Source organism: Odocoileus virginianus, chromosome 3 (assembly GCF_023699985.2).
Source record: "Odocoileus virginianus isolate 20LAN1187 ecotype Illinois chromosome 3, Ovbor_1.2, whole genome shotgun sequence".
Classification (NCBI taxonomy): Eukaryota; Metazoa; Chordata; class Mammalia; order Artiodactyla; family Cervidae; genus Odocoileus; species Odocoileus virginianus.
Window position 1 is genome coordinate 54028140 of NC_069676.1, and position 16302 is coordinate 54044441.

Consider the following 16302-nt stretch of genomic DNA (forward strand, 5'->3'; position numbering starts at 1 on the left):
TTTTGTGTGTGTGTGAGTGAACATAGGCACATTATTTATAATCCCAGGGGTTTAGCTTTAATTTTTTTCTCTGAATCATGAAGAGTTTCATGTTGTACTTTGTGGGGAAAATAGTTTATTCTTTTTAATTTTTGTCAATACCAAAATAAGTTTAGTATTTTTTTTAGCCAAAACAAATAGAAGATAAAATTTAATTTCCAAACCCTTTGCTTTAGGCCTTTTCCTTTAAAAATTTTTTTAAATTCATTCTTTAATTTCAAATTTCCTCAATTCAAAAATCTTAGTTTTCCCGCTTTTCCTTTCATTCCCTTTTTATCATCATTGTAATGCATCGTAATGAGGCTTCATTCTTCTAAGAACTGTATGTAATTTCCATTCCTTTAGCTAGCTTCAACAAATTGAGGTTTCTAAATTAATCAACCCATGTAGTCATCAGTAAGGCTGTATTTTTCTTAATTTGTTAGCCTACCTCCACAGTGTCCCAAGCCCATGGCATTTCACAGAACAGGCACTACACGTGGATATTCTGTCTTTAGTTGGATGCTACCCTCCTGTTCATCCTTGCCCTTTTTATTATTTGCAGTGGAATATTTGGATCTATCTCCTACTCAGTTTTCTTCCTTGCTCTCACACTCTTTGTCCTGCCTTACTGTTCTGCATGGTTGTGCTCCATGCCTCTGCTTCTGCATGTAGTTCCCACTTAGCAGCGGCACAGAGAGGGTGTCTTGTCAGTGCCATGCTGCGTCTGCCTTTCACTAGTTTCTTAAGCAGCATGGACTTGAGGTCCTGTGGGAAAATGTCCCACATGGAAACCTGTTATGCATATGTAATGAAGGGACTTTTCCTTTGTTGATTTTAAACTCTTGAGACTCCTTCAAAAATTACCAGCTGGTTTGATAAAAAGGTAATTGATGCTATAACTTAGAATTAGTTATCATTGAATTTGGCACCACTTCCCACAAAATGTCAAACAGAAAGAAATTTTACTCCATCCTTGGTCTTTTTCATTTGGAAATAACATTCTAAATTGTAGTGGTAAATTATTTCCCTGAATCCCAGTGGTAGCCGACATACAATGGCAGCTTTCCAACGTATGCTTGCTTATCCATTTTACAGGTGTAGCAATGATGCAAATAGTCAGCTGCCCGTATGTAAAGACAGTCGCTACCACCAAGACCGGTAATTTTTAAAACCATCTTAGTTTGTTTTGTCTGTAAGTTGGCATGGTAGTGAATGTTGTTGTTTATCCTTTTATTTATTTATTTTGCCCAAGTGAGTGGATTTTTTTATATTTTTCTTTTTAATGAGCAGTATAAATGCAGTTGTCATATTTGGCCAACACTTAATTTTCCCAGTTGCCTGTAGTTTTAGCTTTGTTGGTTCACAAAAGCAAATAAGGTCAGATCACTTTATATCTTGATTTTTGTAATAAGTGTAAACAACTTCATTCTCATATTCATAACATTTAATTTTATTTTTGATGTGTGTTTTTTAAGTTAAATATAAAAAAATCATTTCCATGTGTAAAGTGATGTGATTATGCTTGCATGCCAGTGAGTTTATGTGTGTGAATATTTGTGTGTATAGTATAAATTTGCATTTTAAAGTTACTGAAGTTAACTACCTGAAACTTAACTTCTAGTATAGGACATGAAGATTTTTTTTTCCCAATTTTAATTCACATTTTTGATTATGTAGCACCAGCTTATTTAGCTGTCTGGTGAAAAATATAAATCTTGGCTTATCTTTTAAAAATAAAAGAAACTTTGCTCTCTTTTTGGAAAAGAATAAGCTGTCAGTTTACAGGGCTATGTGACTTAATCACTTACTATGTTAAAATTGCTTTGATAACAGAGTCAGATTTATTTTTATTTATTTATTTTTTCAGTCATTTACTTTGAAATAGAATTTTATTTGTATCCTTTTTAAGTATCTTAGAACAAGAAAATAATTTTACCTCAGGAAATATTCTTAGTAAATGTGCTTGTTGCCTTGACTTCATTAGAACTTAAGAAATTCTTTATAAAAATATATTTCTATTAAAATTTGAGAATTTATAATTTTTAAAGTTTTATGTTATTATGATTTATCACAATTTCATTATAGGTGTGATGCAAATTTCTGACTTCAAGGTACTTCTTGGGTTGAATTTCTGAATCTAATTGAATTTAGGCATTAGAAGTAAGCCAGATTTAAGTAATTAAGTAATATTTTATATGATTTTTTTTTTGTTTCAGTTCGCTCATTCATTTATTATGTTTGATAGAAAGATTTAGCTCATATTTTGAAGTTTTACTTTGTATCACAATTTGGTACTTGGATCTGATATTTTCTATTATTCTTCTTTTAGGTGTATTGCCAGGAATGGCCCCTCCTATCGTACCTATGATACATCCCCAGGTTGCTATTGCAGCTTCACCTGCTACCTTAGCTGGAGCAACAGCAGTTTCTGAATGGACTGAATATAAAACAGCAGATGGGAAGACATATTATTATAATAATAGAACATTAGAATCAACCTGGGAAAAACCACAAGAGCTAAAGGAAAAAGGTATAGTTGTAATGACTTAGTGGGACATAGTATACATAGAATGGTATTTGAAATTCTGAATTAATTCCTTTTTAAAACATTTGAGGGATTTTCTGTTTATGTAGTGTTGGATTATTTCCACTGAATTGATAATGTGTTCATTTAAAAAGCCACGGTTGTTCTGCATTACATGTTTGTCCATCATTTTACCATTTAGAGAAGTTAAATTATATGTCCACACTAATAGATATATTTTTTACTGCTGTCAGGAATTGCATAATTGCCTAATTAGCTGTTGAATTACTGTCATCATCCTTCCTGAGATTGATGATAGTGACCAGGAAGGAATGTGTGTATTGTGTGTGTTCTGAAAAAAAAACTTTAGGCTGTTGGAACCTTGGAGGAAGAGGACTCATAATTTTCTATAATCACAAGTCCCTGTTTCTGTTTTTTAGTATGTTATCCCTTTCATTTGTAGCAAAAATGATACATGAATGTAAGACTTTATGTCCTTCTGAAATCAGTAGTTCTTTTCTGCTGACAGTCCTAATTAGTATAGCAAGGTATTTGAAGTTGAGCATGACATTAGATTCAAATCAATGATATTACAGGAAGAAAGTTTTACAGGAAGAATAATTTTTGTGGTTAACAGCTAGAAATGGAATATCCTTACTGCTTAGTCTCAGAGTTCATCAGAAGTTACATCAGAACCACTATGTGATGTTATCTCCATTTTTTAATAGAAAAACTAGAGGAGAAGATTAAAGAGCCAATTAAAGAACCTTCTGAAGAGCCTCTGCCAATGGAGACGGAGGAGGAAGATCCTAAAGAAGAGCCGATAAAGGAGATAAAGGAGGTAAAGGGCCATTTCCTACTGACAAGAGAGCCAGCGTTGATTGTTGGATACAGTTTACTGGTAACTGAAAATCTGTTTGCTGTAGTTTTAGATAATTGCTGTAAATCTGATCCCTGAAATTTTAGGGTTCTTTGAAATTTGTAATTCAATTTTTCCTATGAAAATTTCATTGAATTACTTCTTACACGAAACCAAGGCTGCCCTAGAAAGAGCAAGCCCTGGACCAGAGCTGATGTCTCCTCCTGACTTACAAGCTGCTACATCTTATAATTTTAAGTACAACTTCATATTTGGGGATTGTTCATTGTATTTTACCTGTCCTCTCTTGCATGGAATAATTTCTGAACAGCACTAAAAGAGCTCTGCTTTTTGGATGCTCTGCTAAGTAAGGAATTTAGCAGAAAAAGAAATAACCTTAAATGAGGAAATCTCCTCTAATATTCTATACCCCTTTCCTTATTTCTACCCTTAAACAGATGGTTAATGACTCTCTAAGTTAGAAACAACATCTTCTGACGGGGTCTATATTTCTATGTGTGTGCCTTCTCAGTCATGTCTGACTCTTTGCAACCCCATGGATGGTAGCCCGCCGGGCTCCTCTGTCAATGGAATTTTCCAGGCAAGACTACTGGAGTGGGTTGCCATTTTCCTACTCCCGGGGATCTTTCAGACCCAGGGATTAAACTTACATCTCCTGCATTGGCAGGAAAATTCTTTATCACTGTGCCATCTGGGAAGCCAATAGGTTCTACTGTCATGGAATTCAGCTCTGCCTAAGGGGCAAAGATTTAGAAATTCTGACTCAGTGTCTCCCCTCTGTATGGTAGCAACAGACATTATGTTAGTTTTACTTTAAGGTATTTGCAGTCTAATGTTTGTGGGATATTTAAGTATAATTTTGTGATACTAATTTAATGGGAGTAATACAATTTCCCATAGGAGCCCAAAGAAGAAGAGATGACTGAGGAAGAAAAAGCTGCCCAGAAGGCAAAGCCAGTAGCTACTACCCCTATTCCTGGTACTCCGTGGTATGTAGGTTACTTAATTAGTAAGTTGTTTTATTTATTTATTTATTACCATGTTTGATTATTACATTATTACACAATAGGAAGAGAAAGTACTTTAAAAAAAGTATGTGTCAAATACTGAATGTTTTTTGGTTGTTTTATTTTGGATTCTCAAACCTAAAATTCAACTGCTGCAGTGTCTTGCTCTTCTCACAGAACTCTCTATTAATATTTACAGATTATAATTATAGATTTGAACCACTGTTAGATCCTGAATCTCCTTTTTTATTGTTTGAAATGTTTTAAAATTGCTTTTTATCCTCAAAATGATTATGTTCAGAGAACTGTGTAAAATTACATCTTTTTATCTTAGCTTTGAGTAGTCTGTTTTTTCTTGCCTTTTTTTATTTGGTTCTCCCTTTTCTTCCTCTCCCCACATCAGGGCTTTCTTTCCCTATTCTATTTAATCTGTATTCAGTCTACTCATGGCAATGAGTTGGCTTGTTTCTTAAGTCTTGTAATCTGTAAATTCCCCTTCAACTTGTTTTCCTTTTTTCTCCTTGGTTTTATTATTTGTTCTATAGAAGCCCACAGTCTGGGTTTTATTACTGGGTTTTATTTTTAATAGAATCCTCCATTCTGAATTTCCTGTAAATTTAGCAGGCAGTTACAGAGATGTGATCAAATTCATGCTTGATCTTTTTGGCAGACTAACTGATGAAGACCTTTCCCTCAGGATGAATCTGGTTGTCCCTTTTTTTGTGTGTGATTTTAGTGGTCACTGCTGATTTTTGCCTAGATCAGTGGTTTTCTGGAGATGGCAGTGGCAACCCACTCCAGTACTCTGGAAAATCCCATGGGCAGAGGAGCCTGGTGGGCTGCAGTCCATGGGGTCACGAAGAGTCAGACACGACTGAGCGACTTCACTTTCACTTTTCACTTCCATGCATTGGAGAAGGAAATGGCAACCCACTCCAGTGTTCTTGCCTGGAGAATCCCAGGGACGGGGGAGCCTGGTGGGCTGCCATCTATGGGGTTGCACAGAGTCAGACACGACTGAAGTGACTTAGCAGCAGCAGCAGCAGCAGTGGTTTTCAATCAGAAGTAATTTGGCTTCCTCCCCTCAGCCCCCTCCCTGAAGTGGATGTTGGGCAAAGTCTGCAGGCATTTTTGGTTGTTGTAACTGGAAGGTATTAAAGGCATGTGGTAGGTATAGGCCTGGGCTGCTCCTAAACACCCTACCATATACAGGGCAGCTCCCTGTAAGAATTAATTATTTGGCCCAGATGCCAATAATGCGGAGATTGAAAAACCTGGCCTTTTGGCATATTTACTCATTTGCTTTTCCCACAGACAAGACCAGTAGTGTCAGCAAGAGTATGATTGCTGAAGACAGTTAAGATGTTTTTCTGGTTATTTTCCTCCCTAGGTGTGCTAATGCAGTTCCAGTGGTATGAGCCGTAGGTGTGGAGTGAGAAGCTGTCAGGATATTTCAGAATTAATAGAAAGACTATGGACAAAGAATTCCTGTGTCGCCAGGGCTTCCCCTGGTGGCTCAGGTGGTAAAGAATCCACCTGCATTGCAGGAGACCTGGGTTCCATCCTTGGGTTGGGACGATCCCCTGGAGGAGGGCGTGGCAACCCTCTCCAGTATTCTTGCCTGGAGAATCCCCATGGACAGAGGAGCCTGGTGGGCTACAATTCATGGGGTTGCAGAGAGTCAGAAACGACTAAGCACTCAGCATATGGACAAAGAATTCTTGTGTCACAAAACTACCTTGTGCTAATAATATGCATGATAAAGTGCTTAGGGTGAAGTGTACTGATAATCTGCATCATTTAATATATCAAAAAAATAAGACTGGCAGATATTTAGGGGAAGGATAGATACGTGATAAAGAGCATGTGATAAAATATTAAGTCTAAATCTAGATGATCAGTATATTGTGTTCATTGTTCTAGAGACATTCTTAGAATATTCTGTATGTTTCAATTTTTCCATAATACTAAGTAAAAACCTATGGAAATAAACTAAAGAAATGCATCAGCAATTAATCAATTGATATAAATATGTAAATAAAAATAAAGTTGCCATGCCAGCCTAGGTAAATATGAAATTTCAAATAACATAAGTTCAAAGATAAATTTTTCATAAGTTGAAATCCAACACAGGTTACAAACAAATTATGAATGGCAAATAAAGGCAGCCTCACTTTGACTTCGTTGTTCCGTGGCTCAGTCATGGCTGACTTTGCGAACCCATGGACTGCAGCACGCCAGGCTTCCCTGTCTTTCACCATCTTATGGGGCTTGCTCAAACTCATGTCCATTCAGTCGGTGATGTCATCCAACCATCTCGTCCTCTGTCATCCCCTTCTCCTTCTGCCTTCAGTCTTTCCCAGCATCAGGGTCTTTTCCAGTGAGTTGGCTTTTCTCATCAGGTGGCCAAAGTATTGGAGATTAGGCTTCAGCATCAGTAAAGTCAAGTCGCTCAGTCGTGTCAGACTCTTTGTGACCCCATGGACTGTAGCCTGCCAGGCTCCTCTGTCCATGGGATTTTCCAGGCAGGAGTGCTGGAGTGGGTTGCCATTTCCTTCTCCAGGGGATCTTCCCGACCCAGGGATCGAAGCCGGGTCTGCAGCATTACAGACAGACCCTTTACCGTCTGAGCCACCAGGGAAGCCCACTTCAGCATCAGTTCTTCCAGTGAATATTCAGGGTTGATTCCCTTTAGATTGGATTTAAATTGGTTGGATCTCCTTGCAGTCCAAGGTACTCTTAAGAGTCTTCTCCAACACCACAGTTCAAAAGCAGCAATTCTTCAAGCACTCAGCTTTGTTTATGGTCCTGCTCTAACTTTCATACATGACTACTGGAGAAATCATAGCTTTGACTAGATGGACCTTTGTTGGCAAAGTATTGTCTCTGCTTTTTATTAGGCTGTCTGGGTTTGTCATAGCTTTTCTTCTAAGGAACAAGCGTCTTAATTTCATGGCTGCTGTCACCATCTACAGGGATTTTGGGGCCCCAAAAAATAAAGTCTCTCACTCATTCCATTATTTCCCCATCTATTTGCCATGAAGTAATGGGACCGGATGCCATGATCTTCACTTTTTGAATGCTGGGTTTCATGATCTTCACTTTTTGAATGCTGGGTTTTAACCCAAGTTTTTCACTCTCCTCTTGCACTTTCATCAAGAAGCTCTTTAGTTCCTCAAAGTTTTCTGCCATAAAGTGGTGTCATCTGCATATCTGAGGTTATTGATATTTTTCCCAGCAGTCTTAATCCCAATTTGTGTTTCATCTAGTTCAACATCTCTCATGATGTACTCTGCATATAAATTAAATAAGCAGGGTGACTATATACAGCCTGGACATTCTCCTTTCCCAGTTTGGATCCAGTCTGTTATTCCATGTCCGGTTCTAACTGTTGCTTCTTGACCTGCACACAGGTTTCGCAGGAGGCATATAAGGTCGTCTGGTATTCCCATTTCTTTGAGAATTTTCCAGTTTGTTGTGATCCACACAGTCAAAGGCTTTAGCGTAGTCAAGCAGAAGCAGAAGTAGATGTTTTTCTGGAATTCTCTTGCTTTTTCTCTGATCCAACAGGTGTTGGCAATTTGATCTCTAGTTCCTCTGTCTTTATGGCACGCTAAATCTTTGTGATGCAGTCTTAGTAAGCAATTGGAAAAGTTACAAGTCTCCATGACCTTAAAGACTTTTGTTTTGTCAAAACATTAAAAACTTTATTAGAACCAGAAACTAAAGTTTACTGAACCTAGAAAATTTATAATTTTTGATCCTTCTTTATTAAAAAAAAGGTAAAATAAAGCCAAACCGATGATACCAAGAAAAAAATTACAGTGTAATTAAGGAAAACATGAAACTTCATAATTTACATGTAATTTCTTAGCTTATCTCTTAAGAAATAGTAATTTGAAGAGCAGCATGTAAGGATACCAAGAAATAAACTAATAAAATTTGATTATCCAATGAAGTAGCATGCTTGGTTAGCTGAACAGTTGAAAGTTACGGTTACCTATTTTATAAGAAATAGAAAATAATTAGGGAATTAAAATTACACTGTTGATACATTCCTTCATTGATAAAACTTGGAAGATAATTTGGACAAGTGGTTATCTTTCAGGTATTCAGATGAACTATAAAAACATTAGGACCATGTAATTGCAGTTTTGGAGAGGGAACGGAGATGCTTCCTAAGTAAGACAGAAAACCTAGAAGCTGTAAATAAAAAGATAATTAAATTTGGTCTCATAAAAATATAAAACTTTTGTGTAATAAGGTTTTGGATATTTTGTAGACTAGAATCTTGCTAAATTCATCTATTATAGTTTTGTAGATTTCTCTGGGATTTTCTTCATGAAGAATTCTATCACGTGCAGATGGGAGCACATTTCTTATTTTCTGATTTTTAATGTATTTTCTTTTTCTTTTCTTGTTGCTAGGACTATCAGTGCAATGCTAAGTAGAAGAAATGAACATCCCTGCCTTATTCTCTATGTAGGGGGAGAAATTCAGTCTTTTACATCAGATATAATATTAGCTTATATGGTTTTTAAAAAATTTGATACTGTTTTTATCATAAATCTACATCTTTTGAAATGAATTTTTCTCTTACATTCTTTTAATATGGAGAATTACTCTGAATTTTGATTGTTAAACTAACTTTAACAAGCATTTCTGTAATAAACCTTAATCATGGTAGATTAATTTTTTTAATGTATTGTTGGATTTGATTTGCTAATATTTTACTAAGTATTTTTGCATCTATACTTGTGGCATATGAATCCATAAGTTTCTTTTGTAATGTTTTTGTTGGATTTTGGTATTAGGATTTTGTTGGTTTCAAGAAATGAGTTGGACGGAGATTGGTGATTTCTATTCCTCTGTTTACTGAAAAAGTTTGTAAGATAATACTTTTTCATTAAGGTTTTATAGAATTAACAAATAAACCATCTGTGGTCAGAGTTTTTTGGGGGGGAAGATTTTTGGTAACAACTTAAACTTCTTTAATAGCTATAGGACCATTCATTTTGTTTTGTTTCTTGTGTTGTTTTAAGTTGTATTTTTCAGGAAATTTGCTTATTTTGTATAAGTTGAATTTGTTCTAATTATTTTCTTAGTATCCTTTGAGTGTTTTTGTTGTTATTATTCTCTTAATATCCTTTAAATGTCTATGATCTGTGGTGATACTGCTTTTTCTTTCCACATAGTGGTGATTTGTTCTCTCTTCTGGACCAGTCAAGCCAGAAGTTTGCCTGTTTTGTGGTCTTTCATAAAGACCACAAGTTTTAGGGTGATTGGGTGCCTTCACTCTTTCCCTCTCTTATTTCCTTTTTTATGATTACTTTGGATTTACTTTATACTTTTTCTAGCTTCTTTTTCTAGTAATTTTGAAATTACTCTTAGGTCATTAGTGTTCTTTTCTTATCATTTAAAGCTTAACAGTTTACTTTAAAGCCCTGCTTTAGCACCCTGGTGGCTCAGAGGTTAAAGCATCTGCCTGCAATGCAGGAGACCTGGGTTTGATCCCTGGTTCGGGAAGATCCCCTGGAGAAGGAAATGGCAACTCATTCAGTATTCTTGCCTGGAAAATCCCATGGACGGAGGAGCCTGGTGGGCTGCAGTCCATGGGGTCGCAAAGGGTTGGACACAACTAAGCAACTTCACTTCACTTTAGCACCAGCCTACAAATCTTGATGTGTTGTATTTTCATTACCATTCAATTTTTAATTATAAAATTTATTTTTGATTTTTGTCCTTGACTCATATTATTTAGAAGTCTTTTTTTTCATTTCCTTAATTTGAATTTTTTCTGTGTATTTCATTTGTACTGATTTAATTGTCCTGTGGTCAGAGAATGTGCTTTCTTTGGTTTTTGATACTTTCAAATTCATTAAGACTTCTTTTTTTTCAATTGTTCACCAGGTGATCTTTCTTGGTACTGTTAGTTTTAGGGTTTGGTTGGTCTGGCAGTTGTTAAGATAGTTCTGTTAATCTATTATAGTGGAATTGCCTATTTCATCTACTTTTAAGCTCTGTAAACAGGCTTCTTATATATGTTTTACAGTTGTTACATGTTCCTGATTGTCTTTTGTTTTTAATCATGAAAAGACCCCATTTCTTTCTCATAATACCTTTTGTTTTGTGCTTTTTCCATCCATTTACTTTAAAGCTTTCTATAATTTTATGTTTAAAGTTTCTTAAAACAGCTTATAGTAGTGTCTTGTGTTTTTATTCACTTTGGAATGTTTAGACTGTTAACATGAATGTAACTTTTGGTTGGATTTAAATCTATTATTTGTTTTCTGTCTTCTCTATTTTTGTTCCTCCATTCGCCCTTTACTCCCTTTATTTTAATTATTTGAACATTTTCTAGCATTTAATAATTTTATCTTTTGGCTTTCGGGTGATATCTCTTTGCATTAATTTTTAGTTTTTCTTTTATTATAATATACCCACTTAACCATCATAGCGTACTTATTGTTATTATTGTAGCACTTCACGTAAAATGTAGGACCGTTGTTATCATATAGGTTCTTTTTTAACCTTGTACCTACTGACCTTTATGTTATAGTTGTCATATGTATTACTATTACATGCATTGAAAACCCCAACATGCGTTGTTCATAATTTTTCATACATATTTTGAAGAACTTAAGAGGAAAAAATCTTTGATATTTACCATTTCTTTTTTTCCCCCTTCATTACTAAGGATCCAGGTGCTTTTTTATTTGTTTGTTTGGTATTTTTTTAGGTGTCACTTCCTTTTAGCCTGAGAAACTTCCTTACAGGACAATTCTGATAGAAATGAAACCTCTTGGTTTCCCCTCATTGAGAATATCTTCTTTTCCTTTGTTCATGAAGGATGTTTTTGCTCTATTGGGATTCTAGGTTGGCATTTCCGTTTTTCCTGGACTTTAATGATGTTGTTTTAATGTATTTTTGCCTCTGTGGTTTCTGGTAGGAAATCCACAGTCCCTGGACTAGTTTCCCTGTTTGTTTTCTGCTGTACTTTTTGTTAACTGCTCTCGAGGATTTTTCTTTATATTCGATTTCCATCTGTTTATGTTGTGTCTAAAAATGATTTTCTAGAAGTCTATCCTGTTTGGGGTTCACTGAACTTCCTTAGTATTTATGTCGTCTACCAAATTTGGAGATATCTTTGGGCCATTTTGTCTTTAAATTTTTTCTGCCCAGACATGTCTGTCAGGCATTTTGATATAGTGCCATAGGTTCCTGAAACACCATTCTTTTTTTTGTTTTCTTTTTTAACAGTTTCTCTGCTCAGAACCTCTGTCTTCTTTCAAGTTTTGGCTTATCTTTGTTTTGTTTTTCTTGATCTCATTGTGTAATTATAATTGCTGCTGTAAAGTGTTTGATTATTTCAACAATAGAGACTTTGTCTGATTAATTGTAACATCTAGGTCACCTTGAGCTTGGCAGCTGTTGGTTAACTTTGATGATCTGGTCATAAAGACCTGCTTAAGAGAAATCAGAGCAAAACTAAGCGAAGTTTTAGCTGCCTGTGCTACTATTCTGTGTAGCCAGGGGCCTCAGCAGAGGTTTGAGGGAGGAGAAATTTATACCCTTGCTTCTCTAAATTTTGACTTCATATCTGTGTTTTTTTTTTTTTAAAACCTTAGAGAGTTCTTAGGTACTTGTTTCTTTCTACATTGTTGCTGAGTTTCTAGTTGTAATTAATAGGAACAGTGGGTTGTACTGGGTTACAGTGCCATAGCACAATAGGTGCTTTTATTTTTAGATACTTGTATAGTCAATTATTAAAAGCTTCATAAATAATTGCATTTGAGTTTGCAGTCTGGTTTGGTAAGAAATAGTATTATGTAATAGGTCAGATGCTGTGGTGTGTTCTTTAGCTTTAGAACTGTTTAATAGCATTATTATTTGCTGTTAGGCTCATCTTTTGTGATAGGTTAACATTGAGTGTGCCAGACATGTTCCTGAGCACTCTAAATTCTGCTCATGAATGTTTTGCTAGTTTTCTGTTAGTATGTTGAGTTGCTATTTTACTTAACCCATAGCCAGTCACCTCTCCTTTTCTGAAAATCATATTTGGCTCCCTGTAAGTAATAATAATGTGAATGTGTCCTTCCCCACCACTACCACCTCCCCTTTTGATTGGATGGCATTAAAAGACCTAACTGTAAAATATGTTCCATAACGTAAGAAAATGTTTGACTATTCCTAGGTGTGTTGTTTGGACTGGTGATGAGAGGGTCTTCTTTTATAATCCTACCACCCGTCTTTCTATGTGGGACCGGCCCGATGATCTGATTGGAAGGGCAGATGTTGACAAAATTATTCAGGAACCCCCGCATAAAAAAGGGATGGAAGAGGTGAAGAAACTGAGTAAGTCTTAAATTAGCATTTGTCCTCTGATTTTAATATGCTTTTAATATTTTTATGGAAAATATGAGGCAATTTAGAAATGTCTGTTTTCAAGGAATATAAAGAAAGGAATATTTGAGAAATGGAAAGTAGACTGCTCTTCTAGATTGAGTTCAGATAATTAAAAAACAATTTGGATAAAATTATGGTTTGTAAATATTTATTATTATTTGTATTTTAAAAACATCTTGTTCTTTTCAAGGTTGTCAGTTAGTCCAGGATATGTTGTACTGCTGATGCTTGCTTCATTCTTACTAATAGTACTGCAGTGCTCCTCGGTGAGCCTTTTAGCACCTTTTGTGATTAGTGTTACATATTTTGAAATAATCAAGCTGTATAGAGTATTTTTAAGATATTGTTTATTAAAATTTGGTTAACTAAAACTGCAGTCTTTTAAACTTGATGAAATTTGGGGAAGTAAACCTTATTCCTGGGACTGGAGAGACGCCTGCACCTTCTTAAGAGATAATCTTTTAATTCACCTTACCCTCAGACAGCCTTTCAATATATAAGATATATAATAAATATAAATATTTATATTTAATTTTTATTGCATTTTTATTGATAATTTGCCATGGTATTGATAGGATTGTGTTTTTTAAAAAAACCCTTTGTGTAGTATAGAAGCATGATAAATGACTAATTTAATACTTTAGTTGAAACAAATCCTGATATATCATTTATAATAATTGAGAAGTCTTCATAGATTATATATATACACATGGTACTAACATTTTCTGCTTGCTTGTGATTTCCAAATTATTGGAACTTGGTCTACCTGGTGCAAAAGGTATAAGGGTTTTATTCTTTATCTGATAAATATTCATTTATTTGATAAATGAATACAATATTCATTTATTGATAAATTTTCTGTAATAAAAATTTCAGAATGAATCAAGTTTAAAGGGAAGATTAATAGAGGAGTTGTAGAATTATCATGATTTAATGTTTTATAAAGAAGTGTTATAGATACATAAATAGTTAAGGAGTAATTTTATTAAAGATTGCATAACATGTACATATAACTATTCATAATTTTTGAAAATTTTTTTTGCCAGGGCACCCAACCCCGACAATGCTGTCCATCCAAAAGTGGCAGTTCTCTATGAGTGCAAGTGAGTGAGCTATAAGTTGCAGCTTTAAAAAAATACTGCTGACACAAGTGTTCCAGTAGTGGTTAGCAGAAGGATTCATACCTAAATATTTAAATTGTTGCTTGCTTATTTTTATTCTGACAGTTAAATTAAATTTTCTTATAGTTAAAGAAGAACAAGAATTAATGGAAGAAATGAATGAAGATGAACCTGTTAAAGCCAAAAAACGGAAGTAAGTAATACTTATAGTTTATGTAATTTAGGTAGATTTTTACCTTTTAAAAGATGATTAGGCTGCAGTCAGTTCATGATTAGGACAGGTAATGTGTGTGTTAGGAGGCAGAAGTCATGATTGCTCTCTTTAGGCCTATTACTAAGCCTTGCTTTAGGATGTAGAAATGGTGTCCCTTCTGTTTCTAGATGTGGAAGAGTTTTGGTTATTTAAATATGTATTATGAAGCCAAATGACATTATTATGATAAATTGTTTTCAGAGATTCATTATACCTGAATTTTATAAAAAAAAGAAGTTTTCTTCCTAATGTAGACCCCAACAGATACCGTTCCAAAAATCTGATAAATGTAGACCCAGACTTCTCTCTCTTTTTATATACTTATCATTTCACTTAGTCCTTGTATCCATGGTCATTACTTGTTGAAGAGGGAACCCCTGAGCTTATTATTATTAGAAAGTGCTCTGAGAGAAAGAGAGTGGTATAAACGGAAGCCTTAGTTTGACCAGTGTGCAGTAAAATACGAATGTTACTAATTACGGGGGGTGAATGGGTGGGGTAGAAGGTGTTTGTATATGAGTGGGGGAGGCATGGGACCATTATTTAGCAGCAAGAAGGAAAGTTTGAAGACATTATTACGGATTGGTTTATCATAGTCCTTATCTGAGGACAGATTGAATGCAGCCAAATTATGGCAGAGAAATCAGTAAGACAACCCCTGTTAAGGGTGTTTCTTTTTTAAAAAAGTTTCTTTATTGGCAACAGTGTTAAAGAAATTAAGATATTCAAGTGTGACTTATAATTGACCACAGTAACAGCAGCTGTTTGAATTTTTACAGTTGACTTTTTAGTTCTTGTCCAAATGTATTTTTTATTAGTTGTAATCAACTGAATTTGTGTTCTTTTAAAAATCTAGAATAAGAATTTGTTTTCTTAATATTATAAATGACTGTATTCATTCTGTTTATGTACCATGATTTTGGATGTTCCTACAATGTTAAACTTTTAGGTTGTTTTTAATTGTTTGTTCTTATAGACAACTCTGTAAGGTTTTTAACTGCTTTTATCAGGAGAATGTCAAAGAAGTCCTTTATGTGGATTGCCCGAGCTTCTCTATTTAGGTACAAAGCTAAAAGCCTATTTTTCCTGGCTTAGTTTTTCTTTTATTTCTTTTATTGAGATAGATAGTGATAGTTTGTATTGTGACATTTTCAATTAGTATAATTCTGTAAAGGTTATTTGTTTTCATTAGTTGTATTTCTTGTCTTTTAACTCTTTATATAAATAGTTCTTAAATTATTATAAGAGGGTATATTGTTTGGCAAATTGCTTTTACCTGTTTGTTTTGTGCATATCTTAGGTCACAGACTATCTCGCTAAGTTCCTGCAGGTCACGGATTATATCTTCTATTTTTGATTCATTCCCTAAATTGCTAAATACCTCTCACCATATCTGTGGGCTAGCCTTAGTTCCATTTAAATCACCTGGGCTACCTTCATTTGCCTATATAGCATGATTTTGAATTTCCTAATATTCTGTTTTCTTAATTCCCTTAAGTTTATGCAGGAAATATGAACCAATTTTATTTGTATACAAAGCAGATCAAATTTAAGATGGAAGATCTGCTTAAACACACCTGAGCATTACTGAATTACTTTTTTTGATTATTCACATGAATGGGCCTTATTCATAGGGCAGATGTTTGAGAGGTGACTTAATTTCATGTTCACAAACTCACCTGAGTACTGTACAGCAGCAGGGTTGCCCTTAGCCCTGAGGTGCATTTTTGGAGAAACAAGAAGTAGTTTAGTCATTGATGAACAGTTCTAATTCCACCTAACTACTCCGGGGCCTATGTTGCTCTCTGGGACCTGTCCTTCAACTTAAATCTCAACTTATCACCCAGAAAGTGAGTAAAAAAAATGTCAGGTAGGTAAGGTATATATCTCACATATCCACTTAGCCAAATTTGCAGATATTTTATTTTCAAAATAAATATTTGAGATTAGTAAGACTTTTACCAAGTTTTATTAGATTAAAAATCGTATGCATTTATAATGTAAAAACATTTTGGAAAATACTGTTTTTCCTATATCGTTTCAAGAACTAAAAATTATATTCTGTGCTGTTTGATTCTAACACATAGAGT

At 34.7% G+C, this 16302-nt stretch overlaps 1 protein-coding gene across 20 annotated transcripts in view; it reads left to right on the plus strand.

The window, feature by feature from the left end:
- TCERG1 (transcription elongation regulator 1) overlaps positions 1 to 16302 on the plus strand; it is a 52793-nt gene that overhangs the window by 17712 nt on the left and 18779 nt on the right. For 8 of the 20 annotated variants that reach the window (XR_011486892.1, XM_070465580.1, XM_070465576.1 and 5 more), the window contains 8 exons: positions 1117 to 1179; positions 2351 to 2551; positions 3274 to 3446; positions 4326 to 4414; positions 12627 to 12787; positions 13885 to 13941; positions 14086 to 14152; positions 15223 to 15273. Coding sequence is in view for 19 of the 20 variants with exons in the window: in XM_070465580.1 (XP_070321681.1) it covers positions 1117 to 1179; positions 2351 to 2551; positions 3274 to 3446; positions 4326 to 4414; positions 12627 to 12787; positions 13885 to 13941; positions 14086 to 14152; positions 15223 to 15273 (862 nt within the window). In the remaining variant the exon portion in view is untranslated. The remainder of the gene's footprint in view (positions 1 to 1116; positions 1180 to 2350; positions 2552 to 3273; positions 3447 to 4325; positions 4415 to 12626; positions 12788 to 13884; positions 13942 to 14085; positions 14153 to 15222; positions 15274 to 16302) is intronic. The other 12 variants (XM_070465584.1, XM_020872368.2, XM_020872394.2 and 9 more) reach the window with 6 other exon arrangements.